The following is a 25,881-nucleotide window of genomic DNA, read 5'->3' as shown; positions in this document are numbered from 1 at the left end:
TGAGAAGCAACCTGGTTTTGTACAGGGAGGTCGCGTCTCACCAACTTGATTGAGTTTTTCAAGGAAATGGCGAAGATGATTGATGAGGGTAGGGCAGTGGATGTTGTCTACATGGACTTCAGTAAGGCCTTTGACAAGGTCCCTCATGACAGACTAGTGCAGAAGGTGAAGTCACATGGGATCAGAGATGAGTTGGCAAGGTGTCTACAGAACTGGCTCAATTATAGACGGTAGCTGGGATAATCGTTGCTGAGATCTTTGTTCATGTATATGATTTGCAGGAAAATGTAACTCGACTGATTATTAAGTTCACGGACGGCACAAAGATTGGTGGAATTGCAGATAGCGATGAAGACCATTAGAAGATACAGCAGGATATAGATCAGTTGGAGACTTAGGCGGCGAGATGGCAGATGGGAGTTTAATCTGGACAAATGTGAGGTAATGCATTGAAAGGTCAAATACAGATAGGAAATATACAGTAAGTGGCAGAACCCTTAACAGTATTGATGGGCACAGGGATCTGAGTGTACAGGTTCTCAGGTCACTGTAAGTGGCAACGCAGGTGAAAAGGTAGGCAAGAAAGCATACAGCATGCCTGCCTTCATCGGCCAGGGCACTGAGTTAGAAATTGGCATGTCATGTTACAGCTTTACAGAATCTTAGTTAGGCCACACTTGGAATAATTCCAAAATAATTTGTTTAACTTGAATAATAACTTGGTTCAATTCTGGTTACCACGCTACCAGAAGGATGTGGAGGCTTTGGAGAGGGTACAGAAAAGAATAACATGATGTTCCCTGGTATGGAGGGCATTAGCTATGAGGAGAGGTTGGAGAAACTTGGTTTATTCTCACTGGAACAACAGAGGTTGAGGGGCGGCTTGATAGAAATCTATAAGATTACGAGTGGCAAGGACAGAGTGGATAGTCAAGTTTTTCCCAGGGTGGAAGAGTCAATTACTTGGAGGCATAGGTTTAAGGTGCAAGGGGCAAAGTTTAAAGAAGACGTATGAGGCAAGTTTTGTTCTTTTACACAGAGGATGATGGGTGCCTGGAATTCTCTGCTGAAGGAGGTATTGGAAGCAGATACGATAGTGACTTTTAAGAGGCACCTTGACAAATACATGTCTAAAATGGGAATGGAGAGATATGGTCCCTTGAAGGGTTGGGGGTTTTAGTTCAGTCGGGCAGCAGGATCACCGCAGGCTTGGAGGGCTGAAGAGCCTGTTCCTGTGCTGTAATTTTCTTTGTTCTTGTTCTGAGTTGAGTTTGCTAGATAGCAATCGAGGCAGAAGCTCTTCGATTTCCCCCTTTTCTCTGACCCAGGCGTGCTCTGGTAAATTGTAGTGCTCCAATCACTGCCTTAAGATAACCTAATTTTGCCCAGATTGAGGATCAAATCACAGGATTCTTGTTATGTGTTTGATTGAGCTATTCACTGCATGAAGGAGCTGAACTGTAACAACAGGATGGAATTTTTCGATATAAAAGTATGAAGAATCCACTGTGAAAAGCTTCTCTTGTGCCATGTGTCAGTACTGTGTTCCTAATCCAATTATATACTTGAAACAGCCTAAACTAATCGTATTATTGTAAGAAAAGTTTTCAATTGAATTACAAAGCCTTCAGCTTAATCAGCAGATTTAAAGTCTTATTATTCATCTGCCAAGGTTCACTCACACTCAGAAAACTTTGCATATGTTACCTTGCATTTGACAAGGTACCTCACAAGAGGTTATTGCAGAAGGTAAGGGGGCATGGAGTTGGGGGTAGGGTGTTAGCGTGGATAGAGGATTGGTTGTCAAATAGGAGGCAGAGAGTGGGGGTTAATGGGTGCTATTCGGATTGGCGGTTGGTGACTAGTGGAGTGCCCCGGGGGTGGTGCTGGGGCCTCAGCTATTTACCATTTATATAGATGATCTGGAGGAGGGAACCGAGTGTATGGTGTCGAAATTTGCTGATGACACCAAGATTGGTGGAACGGCAAATTGCGCGGAGGGTGTGGAGAGTCTGCAGAAGGATCTAGATAGGCTGGGCGAATGGGCCAGGAACTGGCAAATGGAATTTAATGTTGGCAAGTGCGAGGTGGTCCACTTTGGTAGGAATAATGGTAGGAAGGACTATTACTTATGGGGCGAATAACTGCAGCAGGCGACGGTGCACAGGGACCTCGGGGTCCTTGTGCATGAGTCGCAAAAACCCAGCCTGCAGGTGCAGCAGGTGGTCAGGAAGGCTAATGGGATGCTGGCCTTCATAGTGAGGGGGATTGAATATAAAAGTAGGGAGGTCTTGCTGCAGCTGTATAGGGAATTGGTGAGGCCGCAGCTGGAGTACTGTGTGCAGTTTTGGTCGCCGTACTTACGCAAGGATATTTTGGCCTTGGAGGGAGTGCAGAGGAGGTTTACTAGGCTGATACCGGAGTTGAGGGGATTGAGCTATGAGGAGAGGCTGAATAAACTAGGCTTGTACTCGTTAGAGTTTAGAAGAATGAGGGGAGATCTCATTGAGACGTATAAGATGATGAATGGGATGGATAGGATAGAGGTGGAGAGGCTCTTCCCGCTCAGAAAGGACAGAAGGACTAGGGGGCACAGCCTCAAGATAAAGGGGGGGGCGGTTTAGAACAGAGTTGAGGAGGAACTTCTTCACTCAAAGGGTGGTGAATCTCTGAAATTCTCTGCCAGTTGAGGTGGTGGAGACTGCCTCGCTAAATATTTTTAAGACGCGGGTTGATGGGTTTTTGATAAGTGAGGGGATTAAGGGTTATGGGGAGAGGGCGGGAATGTGGAACTGAGCCACGGCAGATCAGCCATGATCTTACTGAATGGCGGGGCAGGCTCGAAGGGCTGGATGGCCTACTCCTGCTCCTATTTCTTATGTTCTTATGTTCTCCCATTTCTTATGTTCTTATGTTTCACTTACCTGGCACCTTGTCCTGAAGTTTTTGCTTGGTTAGACAAGTCTTCGCTGACTGAAGAAATTATATCAAACTGAATGGGTGTGTCTGGCGCAACTATTGAATCCAGTGATACTGCAGAGAGGGCAGGAGATTCTGATCCAAGGGAGCTGGAACTGCTTGTCCGAGAGGGATGAGGTCTGCTGTGGCTGCTTGATGAAAGAAAAAACAAAAATGCTGAACTTTTTCCTCAGGTTGCTTGAAATTAATATACATTTTGTTACTTTTTTTGTAAAAGGTACCCAAGACACTAGATAGTAGGTGAAATTTAGAGATAACATAATTCAGTGCAGATTCAAGTCAGTTTTGAGTAATGATGGTGAGAGTTGACAGTTTCACTGCTGTTATTACACTAAATACAGAACAATATGTTTATTTATGTCAATTAAAGCAATATTCAGAAGTTTCAAAGTAAGGAACAATTAGGTACGTGATTCATTTCCCCAACAGTCAGTGCAGACTCAATGGACAAAATGACCTCTTTCTGCGCTGTAGGGATTCTATGAATAGAATATGGCTATATAGTTCTAGAATCCCAATGAAGGGCTATCGGCCTGAAATGTCAATTCTATTTTTCTCCATAGGTCATGCCAAAGCTGTTGAGCATTTCCAGCATTTTCTGTTTTTACTTTGTGTTGTATACAACAAAGTTTTCATTCTGGAATTGGATTCTGAAGAGGTTTAATTTCTGCTTACACTGTAGGCCTTGAGATTTCATGCCTTTGTTGAAATGAAGGGGAGGGTGTAACAGCCTCCAGAGCAGACTGGTTTACGCGAGCAGCCAATTCCTGTAATAAGAACAAAGAATAGCTTATTGTTTTTTCCTTGAATGCTGCAGGTTTCCATAACTGCAAACTCACCAGTAGACAAGGGCAAACAATGCCAGCAGGCCACAAAACAACTGCTGCCTGCCAATAAGTCACAACAAAGAAAAAAGCTTTAACATCTTCAGTGACAAAGATAAATTTCACATAATACAATCAACTATAAACCTCAGGTTACAGAAATGATCACGTTTAAAACAATGCTTGAAGCAGAATACTTCAGCGTTTGCTTTCAGCCATTTGTGCTCACTAGATCAACAAATCGTTGCTGAGGCTTTGGCTTGATGCAATTTGTTTTCATGCACATAGCAAATTATCCAATCTACAGGGCTATAACTGTGCTATTTGATCATTAATTATTCCACTGATTTCTGAAACAGTTACATGTTGGAGCCTCTAGGGTTGCTTCCAAGCTCACTGAACAACTTGACTCGTAATTTGCATTTTTCAGCCAAAGGTTATTTGTCCCAAAAGGACTAAAAATATAGCATTTTTGTGGAATGATGATATATCCATTATATTTCAAAATGATTGAGGCAACTCAATCAAATATATATTGCGCAACATCCACGTTAACAGGTTTAGTTTCCTAATATTTTTGGTGCTTTGCATTCAGCAAAACTCAGCTTTCCTAATTCTCTGTTGTCAATCTGCAATATTATTGTCCTTGCTTGGACAGGTGTATAAAGGTTGATATGGTATTTGCACTGGCAAAACATCCTTCAAACAATTAATACAAATTATTTTAACAATTGTTTGATGTTATAATTATTTTTATACTGAAGATATATTAGTGCACAAAAAAGTGAAATACTTTCATGTTTAGTAACCATTCCCAAAATCAGTTGCATTATAAGCTGGATATAATACAGAGCTTGCTCTCCCTTGCTGCAATGTGTTACTAACCATCACATTGTAATCCGGTCAGGTTCGGATTGTTCATAGCATAACAGAATATCAAACAGTATTTATTTCTGTCACTATGCTAGGGTTTCCCATCATACGGTTTTAGATGAACATGCAGCAGTAAGCCATTCAGTCCCTCGAACATGCTCCACCATTTAACAAGATCATGATAGTAATCTCAAATTTGCATCCCATTTACCCCTGATAACCTAACATGCCATGCTTGCCAAGGATCTATCCACCTCTGCCTTAAAAATATTCAAAGCCTCTGCTTCCAACAAATTTTCAGGAAGAGAGTTCCAAGGACTCTCAACCCTGAGAGAGAAAAAAAACACTTCACCTCAGTTTCAAACTTTTTAAACCAGTGACCCCCCCCCCCGACCACCGCCAATTCTAGATTTTCCCACAAGAGGAAACATCTTCTCTAATTCCACCCTGTCAAGACCCATCAGGATCTGAGTTTTCAAGCAAGTTGCTTCTAAACACCAGCAGAAACAAGTCTAGCCTGTCCAACCTTTCTCATATGAGAATCTGCCCTTTCCACGGACTAGCCTCGAAAACCTTCTCTGAACTTATTCCAATGCATTCATATCCTTTCTTAAATAATGTGACCAATACTGTACACGATACTCCAAATACAGTTCTACTGGTGCTGATTATTTAATTAACGCAATTAGGAAATTGTTATAGTAACACGCGGGCTTACTTCTGGGTTTTCGCTAAGATAGATACGTTTGGAAATGTTATTGATTGTTGCAATCCACTGCAAAATAAAAAGAAAACTTTTATAATATGCATGATCTGGAAAATAATAAGCATAGTATATTCTCCTACCGTGATAGAACATGGATGTTTTCTTATTATTAAGACCAGGCTTCAAATAAAAAACATTTTCTATTATGTTTACACTATGAATTTACTACAAAAGTAAGAAGTGTGTGTACTGGCTACTAACGTAACTGTGGTATCAACATATGACTCGGAAAGAGACTGACAAGACAACTTATCATTTTTAGTAATAACCAATTGTTTAGACATATATAATCAAGTGAATGACAATGACACAGCTCAGAATTTTAGATGTTAAATATTCAACTGAGCTCTCATTTCATAGCTTTGCTGTCAACAGAACATCCTGATGCTTTTACATGAGTAACTGATCCCCTGTAGTATGTTGACTGTACACTGGTTAGAATGTTTTATAAGGACAATGCAATACCAAGCACTGCACAATATATTGCCTGGGTGGCAAGCTAAAGCTCTTTTTCAATTCAAGTCTAGAAATCAAGTACTCAAAACCTCGGGTTATTTAGTTTAACAACGATTTTCAAATTAACTTTTCCAAGCATCAAAAGTGATCGTTTCAGCCTTTGATGAGGAAGTGCAAAGCATTTTGGTGTTTCCTTTTTTTTAGCAAAGTACACCTTGTGTGCACACTGAAATACTGTTTCTCACGCCATGATATAGATTTGGTATATAACTAACATACTGCAGTGCGCGTCACAAAGCATTATAAATGTGCCTAATAACATAATAGGGCAATTTTCTAATCTTTGTTCACCATTTTCAGTGTTACTTCATCCATGTTTTTTGCCTTGGACCATAGTAGGGGCTGCTTTGCTTTATAATGTATACAATCTCTTCGTATTAATTTCATCAGTGGCAACATAATGTCTGCTAATGAACTATCAGCACCCACAATTGAATATAATTTCAGAAATGAGTATCACAGTATGCACACCATGGGCCTGATTTTATCATTACATTGCACCTGTTTTCAAGCATGAAAATTTGGTAAAGTTGGGCATGAGGCAAATAGCGCGATCCAGCTGCACTGATTCTACTTTTACTAAGAAGCAAAAATGGACGCAATCAGGACTGCGCCCGAAATGGGCATGACATCAATTTAAATGCAACTTAATGGGCTGGCACCTGAACTTAACGCATTTCCCCCTTTACCATCGCATTCGCCCCATCCAGATTTGGCGTGAAACACACATGCTCGGCAAAAGTTTGTTTTGCGTGCTGTAGCTTCTGAAGAGACAAGTTAGGGGACCGCTGGAAGCTCTAGAGGAAGGAAGCCGGAGTGCGTGTGCATGTGGTGGTGGCTTTGGGAGAGGGGGCAAGGGCAAGGGCAGCAGTGAAGTCCATTGCCACTCTGCAGACGATTGGTGGGGGGAGGAGGGAGGGGGTCGCAATTGCAATCAATCTGGGTAGCAGGGGGAGGGGTGAGTGGATAAGAGGGACAGTTGTGTTGTGGGGATGGAGCAATGTCTGTGGGGGCCATTACTCCCATGCCGGGAGCACGCGCAGTTGAAGACTTTGATCGGAACAGCAGCGTTTTGGCACAATAAGCTCCGCCCACAGCGTGATTCCGATTCACAACATTTTGTTCAGGCTGAGTGTGTATGAGGGCACCTGAGAACAGGGTTTACAAGTCGGATTTGAATCACGCCCAGATTCAGCACTTAGAATAAAAATGGTAAAATCAGGCCCTATATACATATATGTATGCAAGATCATAGTTAAATAGTTATATCATGAAATAAATGCTCATATTGTGAAAAACTACCCTCAAAGCTTACCTCTTCACATTCTTTTTTACTCTCTGCTTGTAAAACAACAGCTCTGGAATATTAGAAAATAAATCAGTTATTTTCTTTGTCCAGTGTCTAAACATTTAATAAGTGTTATTTAATAATGTGTTAATCCATTTCATAATATGAGATAGGACATTACTAAAGAGCTGAATTATCCTAACCACATGCATTTGAAAAACAGAACTTGACTTTTCAAAAATGGTCTTTCTTACATGTTGCAAATGAGCGGTTCTGGAAAATGGTTAGAATAGTTACAGAACACAGGATCCAAAGTTCAATTCTCACTCTGTACTATACAATTGACGTATGCCAGGTCAGCATTTTATCAGCAGCTTTGGGAGAAAAAAAATTAACCCAGGATTTCTCATTGTGATCAATATCCAAGCCTGATTTTAATCTCACCTATGTCGAGGGAATGGAATGCTTTTGGATTGGAAGTGCATCTTCTCACTCAATGTGATTGTTGATTGTTCAATTGAATGTGCAAAATGAACATCCAATCTGGACTTGCCCTATCGATCCAAGTGAGTTGGGTTAAAATTGGGACTCCAGTCACTCCAACTGGAAAATACTCATGTCGACATTGAGAAAATCTAATGGTGCTATAAGAAACTGCAGTTCATATTGCATTTATCACCTAACACCACACTCAAATTGCTCAATTTCTGTTGTCAACCAACTCAAAAATATCCATCTAGCTTGTTCACGTGCAAGTAATAAAAATTGCTTGCTGCATCATAAGATTCTGATTTCAATTCTCACTCTAGGGCTTAAGCACAAAAATCAAGGCTGACACTCCAGTACAGCACCGAGGCAGCACTTCACTGTCAGAGGTGTCTTTTTTTTTTGAATGAAGCATTAAACCAAAGCCCTGTTTGCCTGCTGAAGTGAATATAAAGATCCTATGGCACCATTTTGAGGGACGCAGAAATCCAGTTGGAAACCTATTCCATATATGAAATGGTGTGGCGCCAGAGAAAGGGGGCTACAGAAAATGGGAAAACAGCAAATGTTAAAGTAGTTGTCAACAGCAAAACAAGTAACTACGAAAAAAGCAATAAATAATCTTTAAACAGATGCTAAGTTGCTGTGAGGCACATCATACTCATTCAGACATTGTATCAGGACAAGTATTCAATATTCAAATCAACCCCACAAACTCTTCCTCACTAAACACTGGACTGATGTTTAAATTTGTGGAACTATCCCACAGACTAAATAAGTAACAGTCTGAATAGTAGTATTCACAGGATCAAACCTTTCAATCAACATCCCAGGTTTTTCCATTATGATCCCTGGGTATCAACAGAATAAAAACTAACAGATGAGGCCAGAGAGGTAAGAAATGGGCAAGATTCAACACTGACTTAAGACCTGATGAAAACTCAGCTTGCGGTCAAATAAGATCAAGGAAACTCTTTATCACCCTGTACTTGCCCCTCTGAATCAATCATCAGCATCTTAAGTTTAAGCTTATTTACTAGTGTCACATGTAGGCTTACATTAACACTGCAATGAAATTACAATGAAAATCCCCCAACTGCCATATTCTGGCACCTGCTCACGTACACGGAGGGAGAATTTAGCATGACCAATGCACCTAACCAGCACATCTTTTGGACTGTGGGAGGAAACTGGAGGAAACCCATGGAGACACAGGGAGAATGTGCAGACCCAAGCAGTATCAAACCTGGATCCCTGGTACTGTAACGCAGCAGTGCTAAATAGTGTACCACCTTCACAGGAAACATCTCTCTGCTGAAGTTCTGAGGAAGTTATGGCACAGAATGTACTGTGGAATAGGGATATTACAATGCCAATCACCACTGATCAAACTGGCCCATTTTTATAGAAAGTTGGCAGCTACAGTCCGCATTAGCTGATGAAGAAAACTACTTGATTTTTGTACTCACTCACTTACCTGTTGCAGACATGACTGTCCATGGATAGTAGTAAATAGGGTAAACCCTTTTCAAACCAAAGCCTTGTCTTCATAGTAAATAAATTTTCCACTGCCACATTGAGTGGGATAGACTAAGAACAGATCTAGCAGCCCAACAGCTGCTGAAGTACATAATCAAACCTATAAAATTATGTCCCTGACATCGCTACTCCTGATCATCATTAAGCCAGGTAACCAACACTGGTTCAGTTTGGATTACTGAATCCTGCACAACGTGATTCTATGTTATGTACAACATAGATGGAGATACCTCCCCACTGCACAGGACTCCTAACTGTGAACCACCAACAGCAAAAGAATAAACAAGAGAACAGAGCCTCAGAGATATCATTATCCAGCCAATTTGGTTCTCTAAACATGACATTAGAATGCAGCTAACACATTCACTGCAAAAACAATGGACTTTGACAATCTCCTAAATATAATGCTGAAGACCTCTGCCCCTGAGCTGAACCCCTAGCCTTGATCTAACAGCATAGATATTTAACCAATCGAGAAGACTGATAGAAACCAATGGGGCGGCACGATGGCACAGTGGTTAGCACTGCTGCCTTACAGCACCAGGGTTCAATTCCCAGCTTAGGTCACTGTGCAGAGTCTGCACAGGTTTCCTACAGGTGCTCCAGTTTCCTCCCACAGTCTGAAAGACATCCTGGTTAGGGGCATTGGCCATGCTAAATTCTCCCTTCATGTACCTGAATATGCATTGCAGTGTGGTAATTGGGGGATTTTCACAGTAACTTCATTGCAGTGTTAATGTAAGCCTACTTATGATTAATAAACAAACTTTAACTTTTTTAACTTTAAATCTAATCTAATCTTTCCTTCCTCCGTAGTCTGTAAAATGGTGGAAAGGGACATCAATAAAATGTTTTCATGAAAGAGAAGTACAAAGCATAGTTAAGAAGGATTGTTAAATATTGGACTTTATAAATTTAATGAGAGCCAAATACTCAGATAGGTAGCATCGCTGAAAGTAGGTGGTGAATCACCAGATCCAGACGAAATGTACTGCAGGTTACTAAGGAAAGAAAGTTCTGAACAATATCTTCCAGTCCTTCCAGAGGATTGATAATGTTGTTCCATTGTTTAAAACAGGAAGGAGGGATTGGTTGAGTAATTATAGGCCAGTCAGTACAGCCTTGATGAGGGGCAAGTTATTGAAAAAATTGAGAAAGGATGTAAATCAATACTTAGGGAGACACGGGTTAACTAAGGACAGTCAACATGGATTTGTTAAGAAAGGTCATGTCTGATTAACAGTTTTAGAGGAAGTTACAAGGATAGTTCATTTAATGTCTTCATGGATTTCAATGAAGCTTCTGATGAATTAAACTTCATCTGATTAAGAAGGCCACAGACAACCCAAAATTTGGGCGTGCGATTGATCATGAGGAAGAAAGCTTTAGAATGCAGCAAGTATCAATAGACTAGTCAAGTGGGCAGAAAATGGAAAATGGGATTAAATCCATCAAAGTGTGAGGTAATATATTTGGGAATGACAAGCAAGGTTTGGGAATACATGGTAAATGGTAGGATTTTAAAAAGGGCAGGTGAACAGAGGGACCTTGGAAGTATTGGGGACGGTAATAGAGAGGAGGAGGGGGATTGACACTGTTTTCTGCAGCAAAGAATGAGAGCCCAGATGGCAGTGTTCAGGACATCTGTTCAAGGCTGGTGAGGAACTTATTGGGAAGGGGGGGTAGAATCTAGCTGTTGTAACCCATGTAGATAACAATGGCATGGATAGAACTAGGAAAGGATTATGTATAGAGATTATGAGGAGCAAGGCACTAAATTGAAAAGCAGAACTTCAAAGATTTCAATCTTGTAATTACCACTGGGATGATCCAACACACCTGAACCGTGCTGGGACCAGTGTTCTTGTGAATCACATAACGAGGGCTCTAAACTAAATTGTGTGGACAGGGATCAAATGTGGATAGATATAGTATTTCATAGAGACAAGCGCTGAAATCTTGCTACCATTCATGCCGGTGAGACCTTACAGTCCCACCGATGCTGCACCCCCGTCCCGGATTTAGTTTCGAGACAAAAGTAAATAAAATTTTTGTTAGACAAGGAATCAAAGGTTATTGTGGAACTTGAAACACAACAGATCAGCCACCATCTGACTGATTGGCAGAGCAGGTTCAAAGGCCAAATGGCCCACTTCTGCTCCTATTTCATATGTTCACAGATCTATGAAAGTAGCAGGCCAAATAGATGAGGTGGTCAAGCAGGCACACAGGACATTTCCTTTGCTGGCCAAGACAGAATAGAGAGGTTAGGACAGAACTTTATAAACCCCAGTCAAACTGCAGCTAATGCAGAGTACACAAACAATACTGGGGCACTGCTTAACAGGAAATATATGATCATTCTAGAAGTGCAAGAGAAATTTGAGGATATTGCTAGGAATGGAGAATTTTAGCAACATGGAAGTACAGGACAGGTTGGGTTTATTTTCTTTGTAACAGAAGACTCAGAAGCAAAGGCAAGCCATTTGGCCCATCAAGTCTATCCACCATTCAATGAGATCATCACTTTCCCACCTTATCCCAATAACCCTTAATTACCTTACTGGTTAAAGATCTGTCAATCTTAGCCTTGAACATCTTAACAGCCCAGCCTATACAGTAAAGAGTGCCACAGATATCCTCTGAGTAAAGAAATTGCTCCTCATCTCGGTTTTAAATGGGGGACCCCCTTCTTCCAAGATTATGCCCTCTGGTCCTGGACTCTCCCAAAAGAGGAAAAGTCCTCTCAGCGTCTGCCCGTGAAACCCCGTAAGAATCCCGTATGTCTCAATAAGGTTACCTCAAGCTTCCAAACTCCCATGAGTACAGGCCCAATCTACTCCTCCTCTCCTCATAAGAAAATTCCTCTACAACCAGAATCACCTAGTGAACTTAGGACTGCCTCCAATGCCAGTCTTCATTTCCTTAGATAAGAGGATCCAAACTGTTCACAGTACTTTAGGGGTGGTCTAACTAGTGCCTTTTCTAGTTTAGCAACACTTTCTTATTTTTATACTCTATTCCCTTTGAAATAAAGGCATGCGGGCTATTTGATTTGATTTACTGTCACATGCATTGGGATACAGTGGAAAAATATTGCTTCTTAGACACTATACAGACAAAAACATACTGTTCATCAAGTAAATAAGGGAGAAGAAAAGGAGGGTGCAGAATGTAGTGTTACAGTCATAGCTCAGGTGCAAAGAAAGAATAGCTTAATATATGGTAGGTCCATGGCAGCAGGGAAGCAGCTATTGAGTCAGTTGGTACATGATCTCAGACTTTTGTATCTTTTTCCCAATGGAAGAAGATGGAAGAGAGTATGTCTGGGGTGCCTATGGTTCTTGATTATGCTGGTTGCTTTTGGAGGTGGCAGAAAGTGTAGATTGAGTCAATGGATGATAGGCTGTTTTGCATGATGGATTGGACTGTGTTCACAACTCCCAGTAGTTTCTTGCAGACTTGGTCACAGTAGGAGCCAAACCAAGCTGGAACATCTGGAAAGGATGCTTTCTGTTGTGCATCTGTAAAAATTGGAGTAAGTCATAATGGACATGCTGAATTTCCTCAGCCTCCTGAGAAAGTAGGTGTTGGTCGGCTTTCTTAACTATAGCATCAGTATGTAGGGAGAAAGTTGTTGGTGATCTGGACACCTTGAAACTTGAAGCTCTTGACTATTTCCACTTCATCACTGTTGATATAGATAGGGGCATGTCCTCCACTACGCTTCCTGAAGTCAATGACCATCACCTTCATTTTACTGATATTTACTTGCAGTTTGTCAAGCACAAGTGTCCCCATGATGGGTTTTTTTAAAAACCATTTCCTATTGAGACAAAGACTTACTAAAAAAACTCTAAAAATTCTAATCATTGCTGTTAAGCTAACCAATCTGTAATTAACTGGAATTACCGTTTCCCTTTTTGAAAAATGGCCACTCACCAGCACACATCCACACCTTAACTGTAACTGCTAGAATCTCTGCAATTTCTCCTTTTGCTTCCCTCAGGATCCTCTTACGTAACTTGTCAGTCCCCAAGGCTTTCTGCTCCTTTAGCTTAACTAATGTGTTTACCAGTTTTCAAAACAGCATTGTAAGACATGCTTGAAGAGCAATAAATTAAGCTGGTAACAGATTTGGACGATACTTACTTCTTCCCATCAAAGGCAGTGATTTGAAAGCAGTATCTTCGATCCTCACAATCCACAGCCATAACAGTACAGTTGTCCAAGTCCATGACAAGACCTCCTGCAACATCGCCTCGAGCTTGCCGCATTAGGTTCCCACCCTGGGTAAAGTAGTAATGTCTTTCCCAGGTAGATGATACTAATCTGGTTTTACTGAAACCCAATTAAGACATTATTAAAAACAGAATTGTCTACTGTCTTGTATTTTTCTAAGTTATATGCACTACCACAGGTGAGTTTGCAACCAACCTCATGTGGTCTTTTCTGGAGCTACAAGCTTCAGTGGGTCACAGTTAAACATAGAAACTAGAAGCATGAGGTAGGCCATTCGGCCCTTTGAGCCTGCTCTGCCATTCATTTTGATCAAGGCAAATCATCAAATTCAATATCCTGATTTCCCCTCTCCACCCCAAAATCCCTTGATCCCATTAGTCTCAAGAACTATTTTTAATTTCTTCTTGAAATCAGACAATGTTTTAGCCTCAACTATATTCAGTGATAGTGAATGCCACACATTCGCCACCCTCTGGGTGAAGAAATTTCTGTTCATCTCAGTTTTAAAAGGTTTATCCCTTATCTTCAAACTATGACCCCTATTTTTGGACTGCCCACCATTGGGAACATTCATTCTGAATTTACCTGTCTAACGAATCCTGTTAGAATTTTGTATGTTTTTATGAGATCCCCTCTTTCTTCTAAACTCCAGAGAATATAATCCTAACCAACTTAGTCCATCCTTATATGACAGACCTGCCATCCCAGAAATTGCTGTGCTCCCTCTATAGCAAGGACATTCTTCCTCAGATAACGATACCAAAACTGCACACGATACTCGAGGTGTGGTCTCACCAATGTCCTATACAATTGCAGCAAAACATCCTATCCCTATACTCAAGCCCTCTCACTATGAAGGCCAACATACCAATTGCCTTCTTTACTGCCTGCTGTACTTGCGCACTTACTTTCAGCGACTGATGCACAAGGACACCGAAGTCTCGCTGAGTATCCAACTTTCTCAATTTGCACCCATTCAAGTCATAATGTGTCTTCCTATTATTGCTACTAAAATGGATAATCTCACATTTATCCACTCTATACTGCATCTGCTATGTAAATGCCCACACACTCAACATGAAGCATCTCTGCATCCACCTTACAGCTCCCCCTGCCACCCACCTTTGAATCATCTGTAAATTTGGAGAGAATGCATTCAGTTAATTCACCTTCAATTATTTGTATAGTTATTTTTGGAATAAACTATCCCAATTAATGCTGATAGAATTTGCTGCTTAAAACACTTTAATGCATTAATGAATTAGATATGTGTGCATTTATCACATATAAACAGGCAACTCTAACAGGGTGTGTAAAAGGATATAAAACCACATACACAGGAGAAGTTAGAAAAAGCATGGATTCTTTTTAAAAGGGAGATAAGAAAAGTGGATGAAAGTCGCAATGTGCCAAACAATCAAGTAAATAACAGTCTTGCTTGAAGATTAAGAGAAGGTCTTCCATTTGAGCTTGTGAGATAGTGTGTGTTAATGTACTGCCTCCTTTGTATCAGTGGAACCTGGGTTTGGATTCAATACACAGAATGGCTAGGTCTATGTGAAACTAAATTAAGATCACACAAGTAGTAAAAAGCATGCTACTGAATCATGAGTGAAAACAGATTATTGAAGCAAAGTAAATGAAGCTTAAACCTATCTTGTTGTGCTATAAATGGCCTGGAAATGCTTGATGCAGATAATTGGTGTAAAAAGCACATAAAAGCACAATTTTATTGGCAATATAGTCCTCACCTGAGGACTATTTCTCAGTCCTTGGGGTGAGGACTATATTGGCAGTGAGGGTCAATACATCTAGTTAAGCAAAGAATTAGGTTTAGTGTCCAGCCAGTGCATTCAAATTATTGAATCCAGAGGGCTGCTAGGCCCAAGAAATACTAATTAATAAAGAAAGCAATCAACAATTGCTTTGCTTAAAAGAAAACAAAGCATGTAGGAATATCTGGCCAAGAAAAAGTATACGTAGTTTTGGAAGTATACGTAGTTTCTTAAAAAAAAATGGAAAATGAGCATATATGGAAACATACATAGAAACTAGAAGCAAGAATAGGCCATTTGGTCCTTTTGAGTTTGCTCTGCAATTTATTATCATGGCTGATCATCAAATTTAATCGTCTGATTCCCACCCCCACCCCCATTTCCCTTGATCCCTTTAGCGCCAAGAGCTATATCTAATTCCTTCTTGAAATCACACAATAGTTTGGTCTCAACTACTTTGTGGTTGTGAATTACACAGATTCACCATTCTCTGGATGAAGAAATTTCTCCTTACCTCAGTTCTAAAAGGTTTATCCCTTACTCTCAAACTATGACCCATAATTCTGGAATCCCCTGCCATCAGGGACATTCTTTCTGAATCTAGCCTGTCAAATCATGTTAGGATTTTAAGTTTCTATGAAATTCCCTTTCACTCTTCTAAACTCCAATGAATATAATCCTAACCAATTTAGTCCCACCATTCCAGGAATCAGCCTGGTAAACCTTTGCTGCACTCCCTCTATAGCAAGAGCATCTTTCCTCAGATAAGGAAATCAATACTACACACAGTAGTCCAGATGCAGCCTCACCAATGTCCTATACAATAACAGTAAAACATCTATATAGCCTCCGTTTCTATTGTGACTAGTACATGGCACTGCTAGTAATCCTGAGATTACTACCTTTGAGGTCCTACTTTCCAACTTGCTTCTTAACTCCCTATATTCTGCTTTTAGAACTTCATCCCTTTTATTACCTGTGTTGTTTGTACCATGATAACTGGCTGCTCTTTTCAGAACGTCTTGCAGTCACTCAGACATCCTTGACCGAAGCACCAGGTTTAACATGGCAAGTTAAATTACTAGCTAGCATACGTAGAAAAAGAAATTGGCACAGACTTGATGGGACAAATAACCTGCTTTTACGTTGTTTTATGGTTTCAAGTGACTTGCTCCCTGGATGTGTCAGTATCTACTGTTTGTTTGAAGTGAAACCAGCTTTGAGCAACTTCCTACCCATGAAATGTGCATGATTTTTGTCAGTAACTTCACATAATGGTCATATGTGTATAACAGCTTCACAAATTACAACTGTTCATTCGTGAGAATCTAAGAGAAAAATCCCATGATACCATTTGACACTTACTGTCTTGTATTCATATATCCAGTTTTTCTAGTTAGGTTTTTATTGCTGTTGAATATTTTGGTATCTGGATCAGGGAGGTACAATGAATCACTGGCTACTTCCAGGTCTTGAATGGTCTGATGCATGGTTTCCAGTTCAGTCTCCATTTCCCTTCGGACCCTAGAACAGAGATAAGCAGACTAATTTTATCATTTTACAAATATTTCAACCATGAATATTTTAAATGGTGGGTCTATATCTAATACCACTCACTAAAATTATGTACAATAATCCATACCGAGGCCACTGCTTACAGTAGTTCTAATTTGTGTTAAAATCCGGGACACTATGCACATTTGTTTTGGACTGATAACTAATACATTCTACGATATTAAGGTGGTTGTTACAAAGGTTGTCTAGAAATAAACTGATCAATAACGTTGAAGTGGTGGAGGCTACCTCGCTAAATATATTTAAGTCACGGGTAGATAGGTTTTTGACAGACAAGGGAATTAAAGGGTTATGGGGAGAAAGCGGGAAAGTGGCACTGATCCACTTCAGATCAGCCATGATCTTACTGAATGGCGGGGCAGGCTCGAAGGGCTAAATGGCCTACTCCTGCTCCTATTTTTTATGTTCTTATGTTAACTGTGAATCATCTAACTCAGGTAATCAGCAGAAAGATGGGGATGCAGTTACTTCCTCCAGACACACTAAAATGGAAAAATCAGTTCCAAAGAGACATATTAGATCTGAAACGTTAACTCTGTTCCTCTCTCCACAGATGCTGTCAGGCCTGAGGTTTTTAACATTTTCTGTCTTAATTACACCAAAATATATTTTTTTCTTTCACTGCTGCTTTTAGTATACGGCTTCAAGGATACCAACTGCCCCTTGGAATGCACCAAATGACTACGCATGCATAGATCTTGATGGGTTTTTTGACAGTCAAGGTAATCACAGTCAACCCCAATGCAGCAAAAGATCAGTGGAGAATAATCAAGAGGAAAGCCAAATCTGGTCCTATACTCCGTTCACAATCTCAATGCAAAGAGCTTTCTATACTGCTCAGCTACTGTGTATTGACCAGCAGGGCGTTTTGCAAATCTGATTTTTAACTGCAAATACAGAGCTGAACTATTATAATCTTCCGTTTTAGTAACTCAAATACAACAGATGGAAGGGACTTAAAAAGAAATTAAGATCAAGTTAGAAAAGGCATATAACTTGTAACCAGATCAGTTGCAAAGGCCAATTATTACTTACCCCTGAACACTGGCACCAATATTTGTCAAAAATTCTTCCAACTGTTGAGTCATGTGTTCAGAGCCCATCTTAAAGAAGTTTATCTAAAATAAACCAATTATTAGTACATCTAAGGAAATCCATCCAGTTACAGATTTGTACGATCTTGTCTTATTGCAATGTTAGCATTTTGAAACAAAAACTTTGCCCTGGCTCAAATCTACTCTAGAGTAATGGAGGAATGTTTCCTTTAATTGCTAGTGTTGGGTTGTACATTAGAAAAAAAATCAAACATCCCTGTTGCATACAATCCAAAGACTTAAACCTAGCCATGATTGTTGAAGTAAAATTAGCAATTTGGGTCAATTAACAAGGTGCAGTGATGAGTGTTTATGAGTCAGGAACTAACGAATGCTGTTAGTACATTGTAGAGGAGCTTAAACTTCCACCTAATGCTATACCTGAACAGAATTGTGACACTAGATTCCAAAAACATCCATTTTGTCCATCAAATGGATATTGGTATCACTAGCAAGACCAGCATTTAAAGGCCCATGTGCTTAAAAGGACTTGGGCATCAAAAGGTGGTGCTGAGCCACTGTAATCCATCTGAAACATGTAGACCTACAGTGCTGCGGGGAAAGGAATTCCAGGATCTTGATTCCCACAATCACCTGTGCTGACTCTCTCTTTAATTTCAGTTTTAAGTGAAACCATGGTATCGGAAGCTTGTTTGGAAAGTTAGCAACTTTAATAGAATAAGAATGAAACTAATTGTTTCAATTTCATGATATTCTCAGTGTATGCTATACCAACAGACCTGTGCTTGCATGTAGCCTAGGAGTGGTTCTAACAGTGCAATCTTTTTCTTGTACTGTAATGTGTTCAGTGCACAAAAGTAGTGCATCATGGTCTGGTGCTGCTTCTTTCTGGAGGTGTACAGATCTTCAGTTGCCTCTAATTTTATCTGTTTGGAAAAAATACATACTTTTAAAACACCTGAACTATTATTTTAAAATTTTAATACATTGACAGGACAGACTGGATTGCACTAACTGAGTAAAGTTTTAAAAAAATCTTACTGGTACATTACAATACTGTTGGTATCATCAGGCATCAAAATTAGTTATCTTAAGAATATATAAAAATAGCTGCCATGAATTACGTAGCTGAACAAGGAAAAATATACTTTTGTAATGAAATGGCAAAACCAAGATAGTATTCAAACCTTTTCATTTTCTTTCCGCTTGGACAGTCTGCTATATTTGTTAATAGCCATGTCATGATCTGTGGGATAGACAAATAGATCAAGACATTTTGGTTTCATATGTATACAGATATCTGTGCACATAGGAGAATGTAAACAAAGAAATAAAAGCTACAAAGTCTCATTCTATTTCATCAATGTACTTCAATCAAGAATGACATCAAAAATTTTTTAAACAGCTATAATGGTATCCACAACAGCAATGTTAGCATTATATTAATTTTGTACCAAATTTACTCTATATAAAACACAATTTCCTGTCCTCTATCCCATTGCAAAATCTACACAATGGCAAAAAATCAGTTTTCATTGTTTGTTTCCTAGGTGGCCACGCTTGTTGACCAACGGAAGGCAGAAACAATAACTTTTATATTGCATTCAGTACAGAACTAGTGCCATCTCCTCCAAATATATTGATTCAGTATAGCTTGGATAAAAGCAAGTTACTGAGGATGCTGGCATCTGAAACCAAAAGAGAAAATGCTGGAAAATCTCAGCAGGTCTGACAGCATCTGTGAGGAGAGAAAAGACTCACGTTGAGTCCAGATGGCCCTTTGTCAAAGCTAAAAGGCATAAAAAGTGGGAGATATTTATATTGTAGAGTGAGGGAATGAAAGATAAGTCATAGACATAGAAACAGGGAAAATGCTGCTCATTCCCCTTTTAGCTTTGACAAAGGGTCATCTGGATTTGAAACATCAGCTCTTTTCTCCCCTCAAATGCTGCCAGGCCTGCAGAGATTTTCCAGCATTTTCTATTTTAGTTCTATATCTGTTGCAACTGCAAAGTAAATGTAAATATGTTCTCTAAGACTGTTTGTGCTGAATCTTCCCAGTTACTGCTTTAGCAACCCCAGACAGCTTACTTGAGAGATTTCACTTCAGGACCCATTGTCTCTCAAACCCCAGGAAATTCAATACTGAGGCAGCATGGTGGCACAGCAGTTAGCACTGCTGCTTCACAACACCTAGCACTGCTGCCTCACAGCGCCAGTTCAATTTCTGTGTGTGGGTTTCCTCCCACAGTCCAAAGTTGCGCGCGTTAAGTTGATTGGCCATGCTAAATTGACCCTATTGTCAGAAAGATCAACAGGGTAAACATGTGGGGTTATGGGAATAGGGCCTGGGTGGAATTGTGGTCGGTACAGACTCGATGGACTGAATGGCCTCCTTCTGCACTGTAGAGTTTCTACGAGATGCTCAAGACATTCAGTTGCATTATTATTCTTAATTAAAATGATTCTGTAGCAAGTCACTTATTATTCGCAATAATTATCAAAATTCCCATCATTGTGTGATGTAAATAATACTGAAATTCTGCGAAGTTCTCTAATCAAGAACAGTTTGGAGTAACTATCATTGAATCGAGGTTGAGCAGTCAAATGGTGACGCTCAATACAGTGCAAGACCACTTGTATATTTGGCTCAAATTGACATAAAAGTTGGCTTTACACAGATGATAAAAAGGCAACTGCAGGAAATTAAAGTCATATTAATGGGCATTCTGAGATTTGGTCAGACAAAAATTAGAAGGACTTTATCCTACATGCCACTGAAGTCTGTAATGTTGAAGCCGCATACAAAATAATAAAAAGGACATTATTCACTATAATATTTTACTGACATATGATAAATGAAATGACACTCACCATTACTTGCTATAGCAAAGACTTCACTTAGAGTTAGCATTTCTGAAAATAAATAAAAATGTTACTGGCAAGAAGAAACTGGTCATGATCTGATGGGAGTTTATGCTATTCACATTTAATAATAGTCCGTAGCAGTTTTATGGTAGCACACTCATCTTTCAATCAGCAGGTAGTACGTTCAAATCCCATTCTATAATATGAACATGTTCATTGCAGCAATGAGAGACTGCAATATGATTGACGGTATCATTGTTTGGATGAGATGTTAAACTAGGCCTCAATTTCCTGCTAGGTTTCTCTCAGTCTTGCCAAAATTCATCCCTCAATTGAATATTAGTATACAATATTAACAAGGTTATTCGTCCAACTGCTGTTTACTGGACATTGTGTGAAAATTGCCCTGCATGTTTTCTCACTTAGTGAGTTCACATGAAAACAACTGACTTTTCTGGGCTGTTCTAAAAGATATGAAAAACTGAGTACAATTCTCAGGCTGTTCACTGCATGTATAAATCCCATTATGGCTGCAAAGAGGGCACAAAACGGTATTTGCACCAGCAAAAATTTCAATGCTGATTATCCTGGGCCCTCCCCACTGACACAATCTGGTTCGCAGTTAGATGCTCAGACGTCATTTCATCTTCCCATCCATTAGCATAATGTCATACAGGTATGAATTATTGCACCTTATATGCAGTGCCACCTTGATTGAAGTCCTCAGATGGCCTCCATAGCATGTGAATCAGATGATTTGCGCCTCAGGCAAAGAAAGTGACAAAAAAAATTCCAAAGTGCCTAAAAATCGTTTTCTGGATCATGCCAGTGGTGGAATTAACACTGGTTTCAATGGTGGAAGTTACACTTTGCCATTTTTTTAGGAAAATTTTGCCCTTTATATAAATGCATTTATTCTGTCTTTGTCTTTATTTTTCTCCACTTTACTCTTTCATCTGAGTGCAAACTTGATAATCTAACAATACATACAGTGTACAGAAATATATGCTATTTGTAAACATTTGCAAGTTGGTATTCATTTTTAAACGCAACTGCACAAGGACAGGAATATGCAACTTTCATACCTTTTAAATCCTTTTCCTTAAACTGTGTAATGGAGAACATCATAGCATCAGCTAATTGTGTTGAAAGTACAGCATGGCAGGAACTGAGCTAGAAGACAACAGTACATTTCATTCTCTAGAAAAGTACAACAATCTGAAGTCTTTTAAATTTAGGTTACGGTGTAAAATTCTGTATCAGCAAACCTTTCAAATAATTCAGAGATCACAGAAAAAAAAAGATTCAGCACCTGAAAGTCACCTTAACTGTTAAATCCTGGACCACTCTCAATGGTTCACTGACTTTATTCAAATACTAGCTGAGGCATACAGATTTGTTCAATATCCTGGTCCGCACTAAATTAACTGGCATCATCTGGAACAGCAGCCGAATATTACAATTTGCCTCTAATTAGCAAACACAACAACTACTAAAGCTTTTATTACCACTCTCTAACAAAACATTCTTCCAGAGTGTGGTTGTATGGACACAGGGAAAGTACAGGATTGAAGTGAGCTATGCTGCTCCTTAGAGCCACAAAGCAAGCTGACACAATCTATGGATCAAACATTTAGAATGACCACTGACCTGAAACACTGCACAATGCCCAGAATCTGTGGAACTAAAAGGAGAGTAGAAAATTGGCAGTAAGAAGGGAAAGAACAAAAAGAAAGTGTTGGATCATTCCATATGGGGACAAAAATGCAATAGCATGATGAATACTCATCCTTATTGTTCCATATTTTACATGACTAAAGTAAAAGTTCTTCTGTTTAAATCAATGGCATTTCTAAAGCTCAACTGTGGGTTCCATAATGAATTTTAAAATGGTGTTTGTATCATTTATGGTAAATTTAAAATATTAGAAAGATAAAAAAAAGAAATATTGCTAAATAGTCAGCTGCATTTTTCAATTTGCTCATAGAATATGAGTATTGCTAGCTAGGCCAGCATTTGTTGCCCATTCTAAATTTCCTTCAAGAGGTGAGCAATTTTCTTGAACTGCTGCAGTCCATGTGGTTCGATACACCAACAGGGTATAGGAAGTGTTCCAAGTTTTTGACTCAATGAAGGAACAGTTATATAGCTCCAGGATGGTGCATGACTTACAGGGGAATTTGCAGGTAGTGATGTTCCTATTCATCCTGCTCTTGTCCTCAGTGGTCACAGGTTTACAAGGAATTGCATGAGCTGCTGTAGATGGTACACACTGCTGCCACTGCACCAGTGGTCGAGGGTGTGCATATTTAAGGTACAGACGGTGTACTATCAAGTAAACTGCTTTGTCCTCAGTGTTTAGCTTTTTGAAATCTCCTTTTTGCACTCATCCAGGCAAGCAGAGAGTATTTCATCACAGTCCTTCTCGACTTGTAGCTGGTGAACATGTTTTGTGGAGTCAAGAGGAGTATGCTTGATGCAAAATTCCCAGCTTCTGATCTGCTCTGGTAGCCACAGTATTATATGGCTGGTACAACGAATTTCTGTTCAATGATAACCTCACGATGTTGATGGTAGGAAATTCACAAAATTGTAGCCCTGGTACTGCTGTTGAATATCATGGGGAGATGATTAGAATCTCTTTTATTGGAGATGATCATAGTCTGGTTGTGTAGCATGGTACTTGTCCCTGATCTGACCAAGCCCGAAATGTTGTCCATGTCCTGATGCCTGTGAGCAGGGACTGATTCAGTATCTGAGGGATTGCGAAAGATATCAAATGCTGTGCAATCATCAATGAACATCCCCATTTCTGACCTCATGACACTGAGATGGTCATTGATTGGGCCCAAGACTCTACTCCTATAGTGATATCCTGGAGCTGTAATGATTAGCTTTCCAACAACCACGAACATCTTCCTTTTAAGCTTGTTATAACTCCAACCAGTGAAGAAATTCTGCTGTCAACCACCCTCTAACCTTCAGTACTGTAGCCAAGGTGTTGTCAGAAACCACAATCTTTGCTGTCTTCCAGTGTTTTCAGCTGTTTTCTGTTATTATCTAGAGTGAACCAAATTGGCTGAAGGCTAATACTTGTGATGCCGGAACCTGAGAAGGAGAGCCTAATGGATCATCACACAATCCCTCAGTTGAGAAAGAGGCTATTTGGCCCATCAAGTCTGTACTGACCACAATCCCACCCAGGCCCTATCCCCGTAACTTATGTATTTACCCTGCTAATCCTACTGAAAGTAATGGGCAATTTAGCATGGCCAATCCACCTAACCTACACATCTTTGGACAGTGAGTACCTGGAGAAAACCAAACTCCACAGAGGTACCTGAGGCCAGAACTGAACCTAGTTCTCTTGTGCTGTGGGACAGCAGTCTAACCTTGCTTCCAAATGTGCTGGGCTCATCCATCATGAAGCTTGGGATGTATGACAATATTGTGCCTTTAAGAAAGTTATTTGTGTCTTGTTTCTCGTGAAGGATTTTTATTTAGAAGTCAGTACTATTTACCTGGTGCCACTATGTCTATAAATCGGCAGCCCACATGTCGATACTGCAGAAACATAATTGATCCTAATTGTTGGAATGTTAGTTTTAATCTGGGCTAATAATTTTGTTATTTTAGTGTTTTCCCCAGAGATTTTCAGAGTAAGGCTTGATTAGGTTGACAGGAAAATCATGCGACTGGGCAGAGCTGGGCTGAGAGAGAAACAAACACGGAGTTACAGTTATGCATCTTTACAGAACAGTAGCTGTCTGTTTCTCTCTCTTTCTGGAGATTGGAGACTGAGACTTGCCAGAAAGATTTCTCTGAAAACCTCTCTGAAGTTCTGTTTGAAGAGAAATGTTTCCCTGGAGGTTGCTGTCTGGAAGTCAAAAGATAGGCATCTCTCTGTTCAGAGGTGTCAAAAGACTGGAAGACCAGCACCCGATATAAACCTATGTGTTTTTGCTAACTGATTCTGAAGAGGGATTCACGTCTATGGGGATATTGCTTAAATTGGGACTGTAGATAACTAGCAGTTCAGAAATATACTTTGTCACGTTTAAGTATTTCAATCAGTAGTTATGCTAATTCTTTTTGTTATATTTTAACTATGTTGTTAAATAAAATTGGTTTTAATAAAAGCTTCCCATGGGTCAATAGAATCACACCTGGAGTGAAACACCTTATGCTCGCATGAATGCCAAAACCAAAAAATTTAGAGTCTAGAACAACTTCATAGTATATTTTGAGTTTCTGATTGAGTCTATAACAGATGATAGTGCAGCCCTCTCTGCCTGTTTGTTGTTTAATTATTCAGCGCCATTCATGACGTGATGTAGCAAGTCTACAGAGCTTGAATTCATTCACTTGTCACGGGATAGCTTTGCTCTATCATGTTTTGCATGTTGTTTCTGCTTCTTAAACACACATCATCCTGTAATGTAGCTTCATCAGTCTGGCACCTCATTTTTAGATATGCCTAGTGCTGCTCCAGGATGCTCCCCTGCACTCCCCATTCAACCAGGGCTAATTCCTGTCTCGATAGAAATTATAGTGTGAGAAATATGCTGGATTATGAGGTTACAGATTGCAACTAAATAGAATTCTGTGACTGCTGATAGTTCATAGTGCTTCATAGTGCCTAGTTTTGAGCTGCTAGATCTGTTCTAAACCTCTTCATTTAGCATAGCAGTGGCACCAACCCACATAGCATGTCAATAGGATTAAATTTTGAAGCATTTTCTCTGACGTTTAATATCTAGGTCTGGCAAATTTATTTACAGGAACTTCCATATTTTTTTTTTAAATCATGACATAGAAATAGTGCATCCCACTGTCACAGGACATATTAAAATATGAACAATCTGTTGGCTTGGTAACTCCACCTCAGCTAGGAAAAGGCTAGGTCAGGTCTATGTCATAAATATTCAAATACCTTTGCTGGGAGGTGTGTTAGCCCTTTAGAAGGTCAAAGTATAATTGATATATGGCTTTCTAAATCTTTAGATGAAGGTGTGGAAATTTGAGCATAACATTTCTTCATAGAAAATGAAAGTGAGATGAAAAAGCATCAGATTAAGAGCTGTTTTACTTCTAA

At 39.7% G+C, this 25,881-nt stretch overlaps 1 protein-coding gene across 3 annotated transcripts in view; it reads right to left on the bottom strand.

The window, feature by feature from the left end:
- Nucleotides 1–25,881, bottom strand: part of appl1 (adaptor protein, phosphotyrosine interaction, PH domain and leucine zipper containing 1) — a 68,792-nt gene that overhangs the window by 26,332 nt on the left and 16,579 nt on the right. The window contains exons 3-14 of one of the 3 annotated variants that reach the window (XM_080182772.1): nucleotides 22,437–22,470; nucleotides 21,872–21,959; nucleotides 20,793–20,834; nucleotides 19,106–19,164; nucleotides 18,698–18,844; nucleotides 17,899–17,981; nucleotides 16,654–16,812; nucleotides 13,424–13,612; nucleotides 7,274–7,316; nucleotides 5,395–5,451; nucleotides 3,655–3,746; nucleotides 2,925–3,110 (exon numbers count right to left, since the gene is read on the bottom strand). In XM_080182772.1, the coding sequence (XP_080038898.1) occupies nucleotides 2,925–3,110; nucleotides 3,655–3,746; nucleotides 5,395–5,451; nucleotides 7,274–7,316; nucleotides 13,424–13,612; nucleotides 16,654–16,812; nucleotides 17,899–17,981; nucleotides 18,698–18,844; nucleotides 19,106–19,164; nucleotides 20,793–20,834; nucleotides 21,872–21,959; nucleotides 22,437–22,470 (1,179 nt within the window). The remainder of the gene's footprint in view (nucleotides 1–2,924; nucleotides 3,111–3,654; nucleotides 3,747–5,394; nucleotides 5,452–7,273; nucleotides 7,317–13,423; nucleotides 13,613–16,653; nucleotides 16,813–17,898; nucleotides 17,982–18,697; nucleotides 18,845–19,105; nucleotides 19,165–20,792; nucleotides 20,835–21,871; nucleotides 21,960–22,436; nucleotides 22,471–25,881) is intronic. The other 2 variants (XM_080182754.1, XM_080182764.1) reach the window with 2 other exon arrangements.

This window comes from Carcharhinus amblyrhynchos, chromosome 3 (genome assembly GCF_965287045.1).
Source record: "Carcharhinus amblyrhynchos chromosome 3, sCarAmb.v2.hapA, whole genome shotgun sequence".
Taxonomy (NCBI): domain Eukaryota; kingdom Metazoa; phylum Chordata; class Chondrichthyes; order Carcharhiniformes; family Carcharhinidae; genus Carcharhinus; species Carcharhinus amblyrhynchos.
Note: the sequence above shows the minus strand (reverse complement) of the source record. Positions and strands in the feature narration are given on the sequence as shown.